This window comes from Streptopelia decaocto (genome assembly GCF_964273445.1).
Source record: "Streptopelia decaocto genome assembly, chromosome: 9".
Taxonomy (NCBI): Eukaryota; Metazoa; Chordata; class Aves; order Columbiformes; family Columbidae; genus Streptopelia; species Streptopelia decaocto.
This window is the reverse complement of record NC_138664.1, coordinates 14,589,135-14,605,090: the sequence shown is the minus strand read 5'-3', so window position 1 is coordinate 14,605,090 and position 15,956 is coordinate 14,589,135. Positions and strand designations below refer to the sequence as shown.

The 15,956-nt window shown below is 36.0% G+C and overlaps 2 protein-coding genes across 7 annotated transcripts in view; one reads left to right on the top strand and one right to left on the bottom strand.

The window, feature by feature from the left end:
- Positions 1-9,113, top strand: part of ADAM10 (ADAM metallopeptidase domain 10) — a 45,571-nt gene extending 36,458 nt beyond the window's left edge. Inside the window, exons 10-16 of the mRNA XM_082061060.1 lie at positions 419-602; positions 1,560-1,710; positions 3,558-3,741; positions 4,934-5,042; positions 5,334-5,554; positions 6,255-6,381; positions 6,860-9,113. Coding sequence (XP_081917186.1) covers positions 419-602; positions 1,560-1,710; positions 3,558-3,741; positions 4,934-5,042; positions 5,334-5,554; positions 6,255-6,381; positions 6,860-6,954 — 1,071 coding nt within the window. The 3' untranslated portion in view covers positions 6,955-9,113. The remainder of the gene's footprint in view (positions 1-418; positions 603-1,559; positions 1,711-3,557; positions 3,742-4,933; positions 5,043-5,333; positions 5,555-6,254; positions 6,382-6,859) is intronic.
- Positions 9,114-12,579: 3,466 nt separating this feature from the next.
- The window catches only part of LIPC (lipase C, hepatic type), a 71,536-nt gene continuing 68,159 nt past the window's right edge, over positions 12,580-15,956 (bottom strand). For all 6 annotated transcript variants that reach the window (XM_082061462.1, XM_082061463.1, XM_082061464.1 and 3 more), the window contains one exon: positions 12,580-13,768. In XM_082061462.1, the coding sequence (XP_081917588.1) occupies positions 13,663-13,768 (106 nt within the window). In that variant the 3' untranslated portion in view covers positions 12,580-13,662. The remainder of the gene's footprint in view (positions 13,769-15,956) is intronic.

Sequence of the window (15,956 nt, the reverse complement as noted above, 5' to 3'; positions counted from 1 at the left end):
GAATGAACTGCTATTCCAGTTAACTCCTGCTTTTACTCCACAGAATACTTACTACCATTGGGTGATCGTAAAGCCATTCTTCTTAGGAGATGGCAACTTTTTCAAGTCAGTATTCATTCCAGGACATGCACTTGGGTCACACATTTGCCAAGAACGCAAATAAGCTGAAACTTAAGAAATTAGGTATTTGCTACTGTTTCGGGGGGTAAATAAATAAATTAAACCCACCTTTGTTTTCTGTATACTTTTTGTATTCCAAGAAAACTTAGAGTATAAGATAGTGTTTTGTTTTTATGAATCTTTTATTCTCACTGTGTTAAAGTTTCCAAGACAGGTTACTTTTGCGCATGTATAAAAGAGAGCAAGAAATTAGAGAAGCTGTCTTGATAGAAATAATTTTAAAATATTTGTTTTGCAGCATGATTCAGGAATGGAGTGCACTCCAGGAGAGTCCAAGAACTTGGGGCAGAAAGAAAATGGCAATTATATAATGTATGCACGAGCCACATCTGGGGACAAACTTAACAACAACAAGTTTTCTATCTGTAGCATTCGAAATATCAGCCAAGTTCTTGAGAAAAAGAGAAATAATTGTTTCGTTGGTATGTATTTAGTCATGCTGAAAGCAAAGTGGCTAAGCTGTTATGCTTGATTAGAAATTTATTTTAGTATTTATTTCACTTTTTTATTTATTTTACTCATTTTCATTTACTGAAAGATTCTATAAGAATTGAGTTTGAGATCTGGAGTACTGTATCGAGTTCTGCGCTCCCCAGTACAGGCAAGAAATCTTAAAGGTCTTTTCCAACCAACACAATTCAATGATTCTGTACTGGAGTGAATCCAGCAAAGCCCCACAAAGATTATTAAGGGATTGCAGCATCTGACATATGAGGAGAGGCTGTGAGAGCTGAGACTGTTTAGGCTGGGGTGGGGAAGGCTCTTATGTCTCTTTATAAATGCCTGGGGGTAGGGAATCAAGAAAACGGGGCCTGACTGTTTTCAGTTACAGCCACTGAAAGGATAAGAGGTAAGGAGCACAAATAAAAATACGTGAAATTCTATTTAAACATTAAAAAAAAAAAAAAAAAGGACAATTTATTTCTGGAGTCTTTGTGTGAGTTCTCACAAATTTTGTGAGATTGTGCAGTGAAGTAGGTTTGTATTTTGGAGTAGCAGTATTTCACCCCAGTACCATCAGCTTTTGCCTTAAGGTCCTCACTCTGCTAAACAAGGAGGAGTGCAAGAAAGGATGCTGCTCCAGTGGAGGCTTAGCAGAAAGCTTCCTCTTGTCGCTGTTCATTTCCTATTCACGTAAGAAACTCCTGCTGTTATCAGCAGAAACCTTTTACTCAGAGGCTTGAAATTCTATGAGAAGTGACTAAGCTGGGCGGGAAGCAAATCATGTAAGTTGACTTGAGCCCTAGTCTGAAGTCCATCTTGACCAGGCATTTTCAGCCACAATTAGCTGGATGCTGGTGCAAGTCAATTTTAACATTTACACGGCTCTTTGCGTGTTCTTTGTACTGCTTTGTACATAATTTACTGGCATTTTTCAGAGTCTGGTCAACCCATCTGTGGTAATGGACTGGTTGAAGTAGGAGAACAGTGTGACTGTGGATACAGTGACCAGTGTAAAGATGAATGCTGTTATGATGCAAACCAACCAGAAGATAAAAAATGCAAGTTAAAACCAGGCAAATACTGCAGGTATTGTGTGTGTCTGTTACAATACGTTTCTTTTGGGGGGCTTATTGTCAGTTATAATTGGTATTTCAGAATCTGCTTACTTGTGTTACTCTTAAAGTCTTTATTTTGTTTAAAGTGCCTTATACAGTGCGTGAGAAGTTCATAAGCACAGTTATGCTGTGCAGTTACTGGTATTAACTGTAGCTTGTTTTCCCTTAGATGACTGTTCTCTAGCTTTTGAAAAAACGTAATATGGTGCTGGATTGTATCAATGCTAACGTACCATAATAGCGCAGACAAATATGTGTTGAAGTTCTGTTATCTTTATTACAAATATGTTGTGCAGAAGTCTTGCAGAAACTGCATGATTCAGAAAAACATGACCAGGATGTTGTTTTTACAGTAGGTGCAGGAAAGTATTAATTGCCCAAAGGATAATGGAGGATATTATGAAATCAGATTCTATCCTAGTGCCATTGCCTAACTAGAAGATGACTGAACGATATAGTTGATTTTTTTTTTTTGTAATGCTTGTTTTATAAATTAAATTAAACTATGCTTTTAAGGCACCTTGTATTTTGACAGTGTTGTGTACATAGTGATTTATAAGAGGAACTTTCAAAGGTCATAAGACTTACAGTGAAGTAAGTCAACTTCCGTCTTTTAGTTCCATGACTTAAGATACATGTTACATTTTTACTTCATCTGAGAAGTTAAGTGGATTTGTTTTTCACATGCAAGGCATGAGCTTTTGTTCCTTTCTAGAGACAGACATAAATCTAATGTCTGGCTAGACTCTTTGCCTAAAATTAAGTGAAAATTACTGTTGTTTTTAGGTCTAAACCAGCTCAGCTTTTTAATGCAACATACACAATATTGTTCTCATTAAGCTTTCCTGCCCAGAAAATGTTCTTTGTCATCCTAGGACTGGAAGTAAAAGCAGTACCTACTGTTAAATTGTATTTGACAGTGTAGACATGATAGAAGGACCATCTCCTGTGAATTCATAGTTGCAATGATTTTGCGTGTCTCTTTCTCTTGCGTGTGCTTTCTGAGATTTTATGTTCCATGTTGCAGTTGTGCTGAGGACCTGTTTCCATGTACATCAGGTGCCACCACCACCCCCCTTCTTTGCTCTCCTGTGCTCAGCTGACTGTACTCTGGTTTTATGTCCTGCTGGAACAGTCTTAAATATGAATTGCTGCATCATTTTTGATTTAGAATTCCCTTTTCTTCCAGTTCTATTAAGATCAAAAATGTTGCTGTAGAAAGACATTTCCGAAGACATGTAAAGAAAATCCAAGTTTAAGAATGGATCACATAAATGACATGTTAAAATACACTTTAAGAAAACTATGGTATCTGTCCAGCTGCTTTACGTGTATTTTAGACTTTTTCATGTGTGACGAGTGATTTTTCTCACCATGCAATAGTTTTGAAGTCGGGAGCTGCTGACCTGCAGAAGGTCTGCGCGGTCTGATGTCCACTGAGTGCCAACGAGCACACTGTGAGGGGTGGTGAGATACAGAATCAGTTGAGATGAGAACTAGGAGGCTTAGCTTTAGTCAAGCAGTTACATATGTTTTATAACCTTTGCTCTTCACTCTTCTGCTCCCATTTTCTATATATTTTAATTTAAAGCATGCTTGTACTGTTTTTCTAATATAATGCAAATAGTTTAATTGGTTTCTACAATGACTAAGAAATCTGTATTCGGTGCGGTAACCTTTTGTTACCTTTTATTTTCAATTCACATTTTTCGTAGCACAAATCAGAATTATGTTGAGTATTTGAGCAGGTTGCAGCATGAACAGTTCTGGAATCATTCACGCTTTTTCTTTTCATCCACGTTTTCTGTTTGTTCGTAGCCCTAGTCAAGGCCCCTGCTGTACTGCACAGTGTAATTTCAAACTGAAGACTGATAAGTGTCGAAATGATTCTGACTGTGCAAGAGAAGGGATGTGCAATGGGGTCAGCGCTCTCTGCCCACCATCTGAGCCTAAACAGAACTTCACCGATTGCAACAGACGCACACAAGTTTGCATAAATGGGGTATGTTTTTTTGCAGTCGCATGCAACCGCACTCATTTGTTGCAAGGCACTGTGTCATGAAGTGGTATGGTTTCAATGCTTAACGGAGGAGAGTGTAAGATTAATCTGTTGTTCAATAAGAACGTTCCATTTATTGGTTTCAGTCAAAGTGACTGTGAAAGAACACCAAATATTAAGCAAGTAACAAACAAAAAGCTAGCTTTACAATTTGAGAAAGTTCAATTTAAAGATTTTGTAAAAATCAGGAATATGAGAGCGTGTTACTTCCTAGTTCCATCCGCTTGTTTGGGGTTTGGTTTTTTTTCGGTCCTGGTCAAGTAATGTTGTTGGCTTGGAAAATTAGATATGCTATCAATACATGTTGAATTTGGCTTAATGAAAATACGCAGTTCCTCCACCCGTGTGCATGTAATGCAGATGTGCACGCATATGGAATTACTCTGGACTGCCATTAGTTCCCTGCGTTAAAGAGTCCAGGGCAGTTACTATGAAATATTGATGGGAAGTCTCTTATAAATTGATCTATGTTTACTTGGAAGGAGAAACAAGCAAAAGTTATCCTCTTAAAGAGCTGGAATTTGTGTTACTGTAAGTCTCTGTTTTCTGCACTCCAGGTTTTTAATCAAATGATACTGCTTGTAATAATTTTTCAACTAATTTAGAGTCATCTTAGATATAGAGGAGTTGTCTTTATATAGTTACTTGATTTTGAAGCAAGATTATAAATACACTGATTTTTCTAAATGTGAAGGGTCTTCCCACAGTGAAATTAAACACAGACTTTTTCCTTCCATTAATTTTAATTATTATTATTTTCTGAGAGAAGATATATTTGAAGACATGCTTTTGATTTATTTTCTTAACCACGGTTTTGAGTAATCAGGTTTCAGAGTGAATTGCAATGCTATGAGTGTTTTGCAGGGTAATTTGAGACCCTAAAACCAGATAGTATTAAAAAAAAAAGCAGGTAAATCACCTTTAAAATATGTCAGGTGAGCATGAACACTGCAACTGAATAAGTAATAAATTTGTTTTATAAAGTTTAGAAGAAATTGAAGCTACTATTTTTATTGATAAGCATCTTTAGACCTACAGTGATGCTTTCAGCTATTAAAAATTAATGTCTTTCCTAATGTTAGTGTGCTTAAAAGTGAAATTGATTTTTCTGGTTTTGTGCTTTTGTCTTTAACAGCAATGTGCTGGCTCTATCTGTGAAAAGTATGGCTTGGAAGAATGTACATGTGCTAGTTCAGATGGCAAGGACGACAGAGAACTGTGTCATGTCTGCTGCATGAGAAAAAGTAAGATTGGTCTGAATTGTAAGCGTAAACATAGCGCTAGGTATCTCATTAATCTTCTCACAATGTTCATATTTTAGTTTTTGTTAACTTGAGAGCGTACTGCAATTTTGATCCTATTTATTTTGAGGTAGGCATTGTATTTTGTAGGAAATGAATAATATATTTGGGGTTTTTTACAGATAATAGAAACTTGAAATTTTCAAAAGCATTTTGAACAATTGAACACCAAGGTATTAATGCCCATATGTTTTGATACAATAATGGTTTGATTAATCTGTATTCACTTTGCAGTGGACCCAGCTACCTGTGCAAGTACAGGCTCTAGCCAGTGGGAGAAACACTTTGGTCGTAAAACTATTACATTGCAACCTGGATCTCCTTGTAATGATTTCAAAGGCTACTGTGATGTGTTTATGAGGTGTCGGCTGGTAGATGCTGATGGCCCTCTAGCTAGATTAAAGAAGGCCATTTTTAATCCGGAGTTATATGAAAATATTGCAGAATGGATTGTGGTAAGTATTTTCTTTATCTTAGCAGTCTAATATAAAATGCTCTTGTTAATCAGTAACCACAGCTGGTAGGTGTTGCTGTATATACACAGTACTTCAGCGTTCTTCAAAGTACAATCAGTCCTTGTTTTACTAGTTTTTCTGTAATCGCCCGGAGTGCAGCAAAATAAGTTTGACAGATTGAAGAGAATGGAAACAAACAAGTAAATATTCTGTGTTAATACCTTTGTTTACTCTGCTGTCTGTTTTGGTGTTAATGTTCACATTTTTAATTTACTGGGTTTTCCTATTTTAACTCTTCATATTTGAATGCTCTGATTTCTTCAAGGAACTAAATACATTGATCTCCAGCATTTCTTATTTTTATTGGAGTAGATGACATTTTCCTAATAATAGACTGGGAGGAGAACTACAGTGAAACACCATTATAGAGCTGCATAGTCAGTTTTGTGTAAGCTGTTAATTGTTTTAGGCTTATATAGCTCTGTTGCAATATATCTTCTATGAAATACTCTTCTGATAATAGAAAGAACCTGAAGTTATTTGGGGATGTTTTTCTTTAGAATGTTATGGTCTTTTAAAGCGATGTTTCAGAACAGCTTTTTGATGAATTTTAAAAGGCAAACGAAAGCTGTATTCAGTGACCTCTGTCTTTTGTGCATGTCTACCAGACACCAAAAAAATCATTTTTCCATATTTTTAGGCTTATTGGTGGGCAGTGTTGCTTATGGGAATTGCCTTGATCATGTTAATGGCTGGTTTCATTAAGATATGCAGTGTTCATACTCCAAGCAGTAATCCAAAGTTGCCTCCTCATAAACCACTTCCAGGTGAGTACACCAGGTTATTACATTTGTAGAGAAATGTTTTATCCTCAGCTGTTTCATTCTAAAGGGAAAATTCAGGTGTCTCAACCTACAGTTGTTAGTCTGGCACTGTGAAACTGCGAATGGAATTCATGCCGGTGAAACAATTAATAAAAATGTAACTGTTGCCTTATTTTCCTGTAACGTAATATGCAAATCAAAATAAAGCTTTGAAGACCTTTTCTAAGTCAGAGTTCCTTTTATTTCCTATTCCATGCTGTATTTTATAAGGATCAGCCTGTTTAAGGAACTACCGTTTGGATAATAAAATGTACTCTGTAAATACTCCATGCAGATACTCATCTTTTTAAAAGCTTGCAGGTATAAATCTGAAACCTTTCAGAAAAATAGCTATATTTCATTTGCATGGGCAGGGCAACTTTTCTAGAAATATTTTTTAATCATTATTCATGTTAATAATGTGTACCTTTATTTGAAACAGGCACTTTAAAAAGGAGGAGACCGCCACAGACCACTCAGCCACCACAGCGGCAAAGGCCCCGAGAGAGTTATCAGATGGGACATATGAGACGCTGACTGCAGCTTTTTGCCTTGGTTCTTCCTAGTGCCTACAATGGGAAAACTCACTCCAAAGAAAACCTAATAAGTCATTGTCCCCAGTCTAACTGTCAAAAATGGAAGAGGAAAAAAAAAAAAAAGCATTGTATGCCCTCGAAACAAGTGGAAATAGCTCATTTTTAATGAGCGAATCTTCCAGCGCAAAAAGAAGAAAAGTGTTTTTCTTGCGTATTTTTAATTTAGTGGCACAAAGTCCTTAGAGTATCATGATTCTTTCCCCCTTCTGTGCTCTTCATTGCTGCATTTTCTTCACTTGCAGGCAAATATGGCTGTAGTAAAACTTTAACTCAAAAATTGAAAAAAAAAATATCTATTTTTCAACTGCCAGACAAGGCCAGGAAGCTAGACCACCTCAGCATTGGAGACATTACTTGTCAATGTATATACATTGTTATATGCAGACATGTATTTCTAACGTACACCTGTACTTGTGTGCAATTGTAAACAAGAGATTTGCAATATGGATGTTTCTTTGTATTATAAAACTTTTCCGCTATTAATGAAGAAATTACCATTTAATTGACATACTCAGGATAACAGAGGATGATGGTCAAGGATCCTGTGATGCTTTACACAGCAATTTCGAATCAAATCGAACTTCTCTATCATGATCCGAGTTGTTTCAAGCACTCATTTCATCTTTATCAAACAGCTGCTAAGACACAGCATACAAGATCGAATGGTCTTTTGGAGAAATAACAGGTGTTCTGCAAACTTTGCAAATGCCAGAATGTTTCAAAAGCATTTTATATGTGTCTCATTCCTTGTAACTCAGCATAAATATTTCTAATTTGTCTGATTATTCAGTTAAACAAGGGATTAGAGTAAATGTTTCCATGCTTTATTAGAAAATTCTGCCCGTTATCCAACTTGTTTTGAAAATTACAACCAGTTTATTCGAGCTGTTCAGAGATTCTTACAGTATGATAATTAAGTTTGTGGTCTAAGGGATGTGGAAAGAAAGAAAAGCTGTAGGTTTTTTTATATTCTTTTTTAATTTATCAGATATTTGAATAACTTTTCAGCATGATACTGTTGATTGATAACCACTAAAGTAGAGTGATTTGCCCAGCTACTGTGCCAGAGTTAAGACTGTAGTTAGGACTACCAGTTTCCCCACGTTTTATAACAGCAGCGAAGTCCAACAGCACGATGTCCCATTCCGAAGTTTTTCTTACGAATGTAATAATTGGCATTTTTGAAAGAGGAAACAAAAGATGTCTTAAGGTGCTTATTGCTATGCAGGAGATGAAAGGGGGCATTACAAAATGTTTAAGCTTGTGATATATTTATTGCTTGTTTTCCAAAAGCACCGAGCTAATTAGAGATGCAAATGGCTATAATTTTCCTGGCTTTGCTTAGGAGAAAATTTACTAAGGGTTGGACAGGCTTCCTTTGTTTGTTTTGTTTTTTAAGAGTATAAGGTTTACACAATCATTCTCATAATGTGACGCAAGCCAGCAAGGCCAAAAATATTACAGAATATAATGAGATCTCTTCCTTGTAAACTTGTACAGTATGTGGTAACTTTTTCAAAATACAGCTTTTTGTACATGGTTTAGAGACAAATTTTGTACATGAAACCCCAAGTCTGATAGACTCTATAAATAATTCTAAATGATCTTAACTAGGTAGAAGTGTATGTAGTTGCTTTTAAGTCATTTTAAATACATTTGTTTTAAGACTGTGCAAAGATTGGAAGTGGGTTTGCATTTCTAAAATGGTGACTTTTATTCAGCAAGAGTTCTTAGTAACTTCTTGAGTGTGGTAGACTTTGGAACATGTAAATTTTTTGCCTGTAATGTTATCCTGTGGTAGGATTTTGGCAGATAAATGCTGCCCTATTTTATTTTAAGTCTAAGTTAAATGTTTTCTGAAAACAGAAATGTGCACTGAACTCTCCACTGCAAGTCAAGATGTGGTAAAACCGAAAGGAAGTTCAAGACAATGAAAAGGAATACTACTGTCGATTTCATGTCCACTGTGTTTTATACAGTATCTTTTTTGTTCACTTTGGAAATTTTTACTAAAAATGCAAAAAATAAAGTATTGTGCAAAGATATGTAAGGTTTTTTTGAAACTTGAAATGCATTAATAAATAGACTTGATGAAATCATCTTCTGCAGATCCAGTTACTTTTTGAACCCTGAAGGCGAAAAGGAATACACAGGATATACTTCTGCTTAATTTTTAGCTTTCACTGGAAAGGGGCTGTCATGCCAAAAAAGTAATTCTACTATCTTTACATTATCGAAGTGCACCTCTCAATATTATGCAGTTAAATTTAAGAGTAAATGGTTTTGTGCAACCTTCTTAAGAAAAAGCCCTGAAATTGCCTTTAAATTATTTGTACAATCACAGGAATAAAGCTTTCTCTGTTCTTGTCTTCAAAAGGGAAACTAGTTACTGCTGGGGTGTTCAAGCCTGGCACCACAGATAAAGAATTCTTCTGCAATAAACACATTTTTTGAAGAGTGGAATTAACTGGAATTAACGTGCAATACTCTGAATGCACAACTGATGATTAGACATTGAGAAGGAGCTAATGTGCTCTTTGCAAGGTGTTTTAAAACTGCTAGGCTGGGTCTTGGTGTTTTTGTGTATGTTGTATAGTTGGCTTTTTAAAGCAGTCTTGTCACTGAAGTCCTGCCAATTATTCTTTCATTCTTTGGGCTGTTTGTGGAGAAAGTCCTGCTTGGACATCTGCTTCCTGAGCTGAGCAGCGTGCGCTTTGAAGCCATCAAAGCATATTCAGAGTTCCTTCCTGTGCTGTGGGTTTGGGGTTGTGGGGTTTTGGTTTGTTTGGCATTTTGTTGGTGGTGGGTTTGGGTGGTGGTGTTTTTCCCAGTGACTTGTATTTTTAATAGAAGTGCTTCTGATTATAGCTAAATAGCACTGTCAGGGCAAAAGGTATATTAATATCAGTTGGGAGTGGAGCCCTTCTGCAAATCAGCATCATAGGTGCCTAATGGATTTGATGATGGTTGTGTTTAAATTTCTGCCTAGGAATGCAAACCAGAGGGGTAGAAATAATATCTAAGCCTCTAAAATACAAGTTTTGTATATATTTTAAAATGTGTTTGGGGGGAAAAAGATGAGTACACAATGAGCTGTAACTTTGGTAACTAACATTTGACCTAATAACCCCTAGTTGTAGCTATTCATTTGCTCATCTTGTATTTCTTAATGTTTTAGTCATTAATAGCATACATTCACGCCTGGTGTAGAAGTACGTATGGTCAGAATGGTGTGAATGTGAGAAGGGTATCAAACTCTCCTTAAGCTATGGAACTGTATTTATACTATACAGGCTGTAAATCAATGAAATAGTTTGCCCTTTAATTAATGTTCCAATATTTCTTTCAGGAAAAAAAAAAAAACACACACACAGAAAGAAGGAAAGAAGAGAATTTTACTTCTGAATATTGGAGGTTGATGGTTACAGAGAGGTCATTCCATCGCTGTGAGCTGTGCTGGCTCAGAGAGGAGCGGGTTCCTGGTGGCTTTCGAGGGCTCTGTGGTGGTTTGGGGGGAGGCAGGAGCCGTGCCAATGCACACGGGCTGAGGCACCTCCAAGGCACCTGCGCTTGTATGTGTGACTTCAGTCTGGTGTTCAGGTGTTGGAAGACTCTGAGTATGCTGCAATTTGGGCTTTATTTCCTTTTTATATCAGAAATTAGCGTAATGACTATCAAAACACAGGGACAGGATTTATTTGGACATATGATTTGTGAAAAATGGTGTCATAATATCTTCATATCTGCAAGAGTTCAAATACCAAATGTTCCTTTAACTTTCCTGTTTGACTTTTTAAGTTTTCGGATTGTCTTATCTGAAGATATGCTAGCTTGTTTCAGTTGAACTGGATAATGTTTTTTTCCCTGGAAACTTTAGAAGTCCACGAACTGCAGTTTCCTGTTACTTGAGTTTCAGCACATTGTAGACACTCCGTCCTTTTTTCTACCCGCTTTTCCTGAACTAATGCTTTCAAGCTTGTTTCTCCTAAAGTTTAGATCCCTTTGTTGGCCTTCTTATCAAGTAAGTGATAGTAATGTGAAAGAAATGCCAGTTTTAATGTCTAAAATGTTTTGAAGTGTGTTAGATTGTCTAGCTACAGGAAAATCATGACTTGAAATAATGTTTTACATCATACAATCTCATTAAAAGCTGTCTCATCCACTCTGTTGCTCCTTTTTTTCAGGTATAGCAAAACACTAATGTAGTTTTTGCACTGGAGAAGAAACACAAACCAGTTCTTTCTTGTCTTTATCTCTTGCTCTGACATCCTTCAGTATCTTCTGAATATCCTTTTCTGAGAGTGGGGGGAGGATTTGGTTCAGGAAGCTTAGGAAGTTCATAGCTGAGAAGGCTGGAGATAACTAATGTTGTAGATGCAATTGCAGTGACAGTATTTTGATTCTTCTGTAAGTAGACAAGTATTTTATAAAAAAGGAGCCCTAAAGATAAGAAGTGGCAGATCTTTAGCTTTTTCCAGAAGCAGAAATTGAATTTTAGACCCAGTCTAGGGAGATTCATGATTTGAGTCAGCTACACACACGCTGCTTTCCTCTCTGTCTCTATGTTTCATTGTGCTTTGGAAAACTAAAATGATCACATTGTCATTTGTTTCTTGTCTATCTTTCTTCAGGACACAGTCCTTTTTAACTTCCTGCCCCTAAAAATGCTGTTACTGGGTCTCTAGCAATTGATTCTCTCCAGTAGATTATAGCTACTACAAATGTTTAAAAAATCTAAAAAATATTGGAGCTGACCTCTTTCATGAGTATTTATTACTGAAATTTCCCTCCTCTGTGTGTGTTCCTGGTTTGACACTTGGCTATTGTATTTAGGTGAGTGTTTTTACTATGTTCTGTGTTTATATAAAGAGCTTTAATATGATTATGGTTATGAAGTTTACGTATGGAGATAGCAACTTGAAGCATGGAAATATTGAATGTTAAATTTTGACATAGAAGATGGAAATACTTTTCATGTTTGAAAAAACAATTTGTTTCATTGAACAAAGTCTTTAAAATCACAAACCTTAGTTTTCAGTGAAAATCTAAAGATTCTTTTACATGGAGTTTGTATCTAAATCTATAAATATTTCTCCTAATCAAGATGCTACTCCAAGTGGCCATTTTAGAGATCAGATCAGCTTCTGAAATATATACCTCAGGAAGGACAGCCCTTCTCATTTGAAAAGTAAGTATGCTTTAGTTCCCTTCATATTTAGTCAGTGTTTCTGTTTCTGCATTGAATATTCCGGTTTGTTTAAAGGAATGATAGTTATTGAAAACAGCTTTTAAAAGTTAATATTCTGAATGGCTGGCAAGCTGACTGCTTTCAATATTTGATCCCTGTCCATTGCTTGCAGATTTGCCATTTCTGCTCAGCTTGTTCATTTGTCATGCTTTCTCAATGAATCTCACTTTAATCCAGGTAACATCTGTATTTTTTGATTGAAAATTCCCTGCAATATCTGGATATGCAAAATATGCTTACTCCAGGTCTTAGGACTATCTTGCACATTTTTTTTCCATTTAGAGAGCATTTAAAACAAGTGACATTCAGAATACAGAATTGTAGAAACGTAATTTTTAATGAATCTTGTGCTTAGCATTATGAATCGACAAATGAAATAATCTGACATACATATTGATTTCTATTTCAGTATGCAGTAACCATAAAATAAAAGTAATCTTAGACAATAATGTTTCTTTATGTAGTTTATATTCTGACATAGGAAACAAGAGAACTTCATATGTTTGAATTTATGTTTGTTTATATGCACTGAAGATGTCTGAGAGTTAGCAGTTCCATTTATTCGTGCGGTTTCAAATCATGCTAAGATCTGCTATATAGTGATTTAAAAATCTAAAAATCTCAGGCCTTAATTGAGCAGGTAAATACGATTTTAATGGAGAAGTTATCTGAACTTAGTTGTGCTAGAACTGCATGTAGTATACTAAGCATTATTAAAATAATTAGATTTCTAGTAATTTAAATCAGTACTTTAAAGTAGTTAATCAGCAAAGCATTTTCCAATAGGACAAAGTTTAGTAGGGCATTTTTAGGTGATGTCATTATTTGGCTTGTTATGTGGTTATTCAGATAGTTCAAGCATTCTGTATGTTGAGATGCTTTTTGGTTTTTGAATGTTAGAGTAAAAACTTCAAACTCTTTGTTAACAATGTTACCTATTTGGGGAATCTTCTACTGGTTATTTAACTCCCACTTCATTAGGAAATAATTAGGAAAGGTTTAACTGGTAGTAGTCGCTACTAATGTTTCAAAGTATTTAATGGGAAACAAGGCTCCTTTTTTCCCTTAAATCCAACAAAATTACATTTTTCAAAGGCTTATGGCCATAATTCTTGCAAATACTAATCTTTTTCATTTTTAGTGAGCAGCAATTTAAAATTGACAGTTGCTGTTGATGAAACTGCTCATTGATCAATTTGGGGGTAGATTCATAGATGAACAAAGCACATATTTCAGCTTACCATTGCATCACAAAATCTAAATTTTTTTAATGTATTTTCTTCACCACCTGTGAAACAATCAGGATATTTAAATTTAGTGTAGCTGTGTATTTTTAAAACATTTCACTAGCTGTATATTATTTGGTAGGTGTTTCGGTGAGTAGTTGTTTTGTGTTCTTGCTCACTTGCTGGTTTGTCTCTGAAAGCGATCTTCACACCTCACAAATGTTTTCTCTTGGGCTGGATGAAGGTGAAGGTTGTCGATGCTTTGAGAACAAAATGTCATTCTGGAAAAAAAAACACAGCATGTAAGCATAATGTTGCTTTTTAGGGCTACTATTTCTGTCAAAGTGCGCTCTCTAGATAAGCTGGATCTGACTTTTTTGTGTCTTTTTATGGTGAGGTTTCTGATTGTTTTTATTGGCTTGTGAAGCAAGAGATCAGATATTAACAGGTACAGAGTAACAGGGGTGTGCACCTCCTGGGTACTAGTGCATTACGCCTCCTTCTCTTCCTGCTATCACAGAGCATTCCCTCACAGGGAGTTGGTCTTTGTGTTCTCAGTGGCTGTTGTCGTTGTTTCAGCTCTTACTCTGAGGATTGCACTAGTTGGCCTGCTAGTACTCAGCCGGACTACTAGTAGTTAGTTGTGAGGTTGCTGAAAATCAGTTTTGTAGGATGCTAACAACATCAGCAACTACAGATGCTGTAGAAATGTTTTTCATATTTGGAACTCAAATATGTTGGAATCTGGTATTTTATTGCTCAGTAGTCTGTTTATTAACTGCTTATTAAGTTTATGCTGTTGTGTCTAAGTGTCCATCATTAGATAATCTAACAAAGGAAAATTTATCATGTGTATAAATACCACAAACATTGTAAGGAGAAGGTACATGGAGATAAAGTACTGTCAACAGTTTTTCTGAATGCTCAAGCAAGCTCAAGACAACTTAAAACTCATCTTCTGTTTACTACCTTTTTTTAATACTGAATTTCCAAAGTTGCCAACATCCATATTTAGTCTTTCCAAGAAGGCCAAAATCTACACACTCTTTTTTCTTCAAAGAAAATACTTTTCCTTGAGAATCCTACTTTTAGAATCACCTCATAATCTTTAATTTCCCTCTCAGGCGTTAATACAGTATTTCAACAGTAACAGGTCATTTCCATTCCCATGACAAGCCCAGATTCCAGAGAGAAAAACCCAGCATGTAATTGGTGTCCATTAAAATCTTGACACAAACTCCCACTTCTGCTTGCAGCCAAAAAACTTTTAAGGAGCATTTAGGTACCTGGAGATACCAGCATCATTTTTTGATAGTGTAACAGCTACCCACCTCAGTTACCCATTTCCTAGGATTTCTTTAGTAGTACATCAGTAGTAGGTGGCTTGTGCCAGGTTATTGACACACCTGTATTCAACAGGAACTTTCTGGTTAGAAAATGAATATACCTGACATAATCCTTTCACAGCCTTCATACTTTTATCTCCAGTTACAAAAATCTGTATTTAAACAAAGTGCACTAACTTGCAGTGGAAACTATACTTTCATTTCCTTTGCCAGCCAGGTCAGTACTGATTTGGGATCATTGATTTTAAAACAGCAAGAGAAGTTATTGGATTTTTTTTAATGGTGGGGCATGTGCCAAGTGCGGGGTTAGGAGAGGAAAATACCGACAGAATATATTTTCAGGGCAACAAAATCCAAAAAAATGTGATCACTCCTCAGTGCCACAGCACACACAGATTGTATTAAGAAAATGTCCCCTTAAATTGTCTAATTTGTCTTTTGTGTCAGTATCAAGGAGATGCAGCTCTGCCAGTAAGTATCTTTCCACAGAAAGTCTGCAGTAGTTATAACTGGTGCTGGTAAGAAAGAGACTATACCAAGGAAAAATCACCTCCTAAGACTGAACCACAGTTCCAAAGTAAGACATGTTTTTCTCATTAACCTTAATTAAACTGCTCAGCTAAAATTTCTCAAAGGATTAAAGCAGTGGAAATCATTACAAGTTTTGTTATTCTGTTCTTTGGCTGAAATTTCTCTGTGTGAATAAGCACTTTCGAAAGTTTTATTAGCATTGCTGTATGTAGAGAGCAAGGCCACTCAGACGTGGTGATTCAGTTTTGACGCAATCAGTAGAGGAAAGAGAAAAAAACACACACCCACCCCACCCCAAAACAAACAAAAAAACTCCACAAACGACAGCAACAAAAACCCAAGTTCAGTTTGCACTCAGAATTTTTTTTCTCCAGAAAACTACTCTCTGATGCTATTTCAGAGTTCAGCTGACAAAATTCACTTCACTGAATTCATACTACAGAGAGAAAACACAAGCAGTGTGCAAAAATTACTGTCAAGTACCAGTGAAAGTGTAGTATGTAGAAGTATAGGTAGTCTTCTTGTTTTCCAGGACTGCTCACATTCTCTTTGCTCAATACAGAAGTTTCAAAATCTCTGTAACTGAAACTTT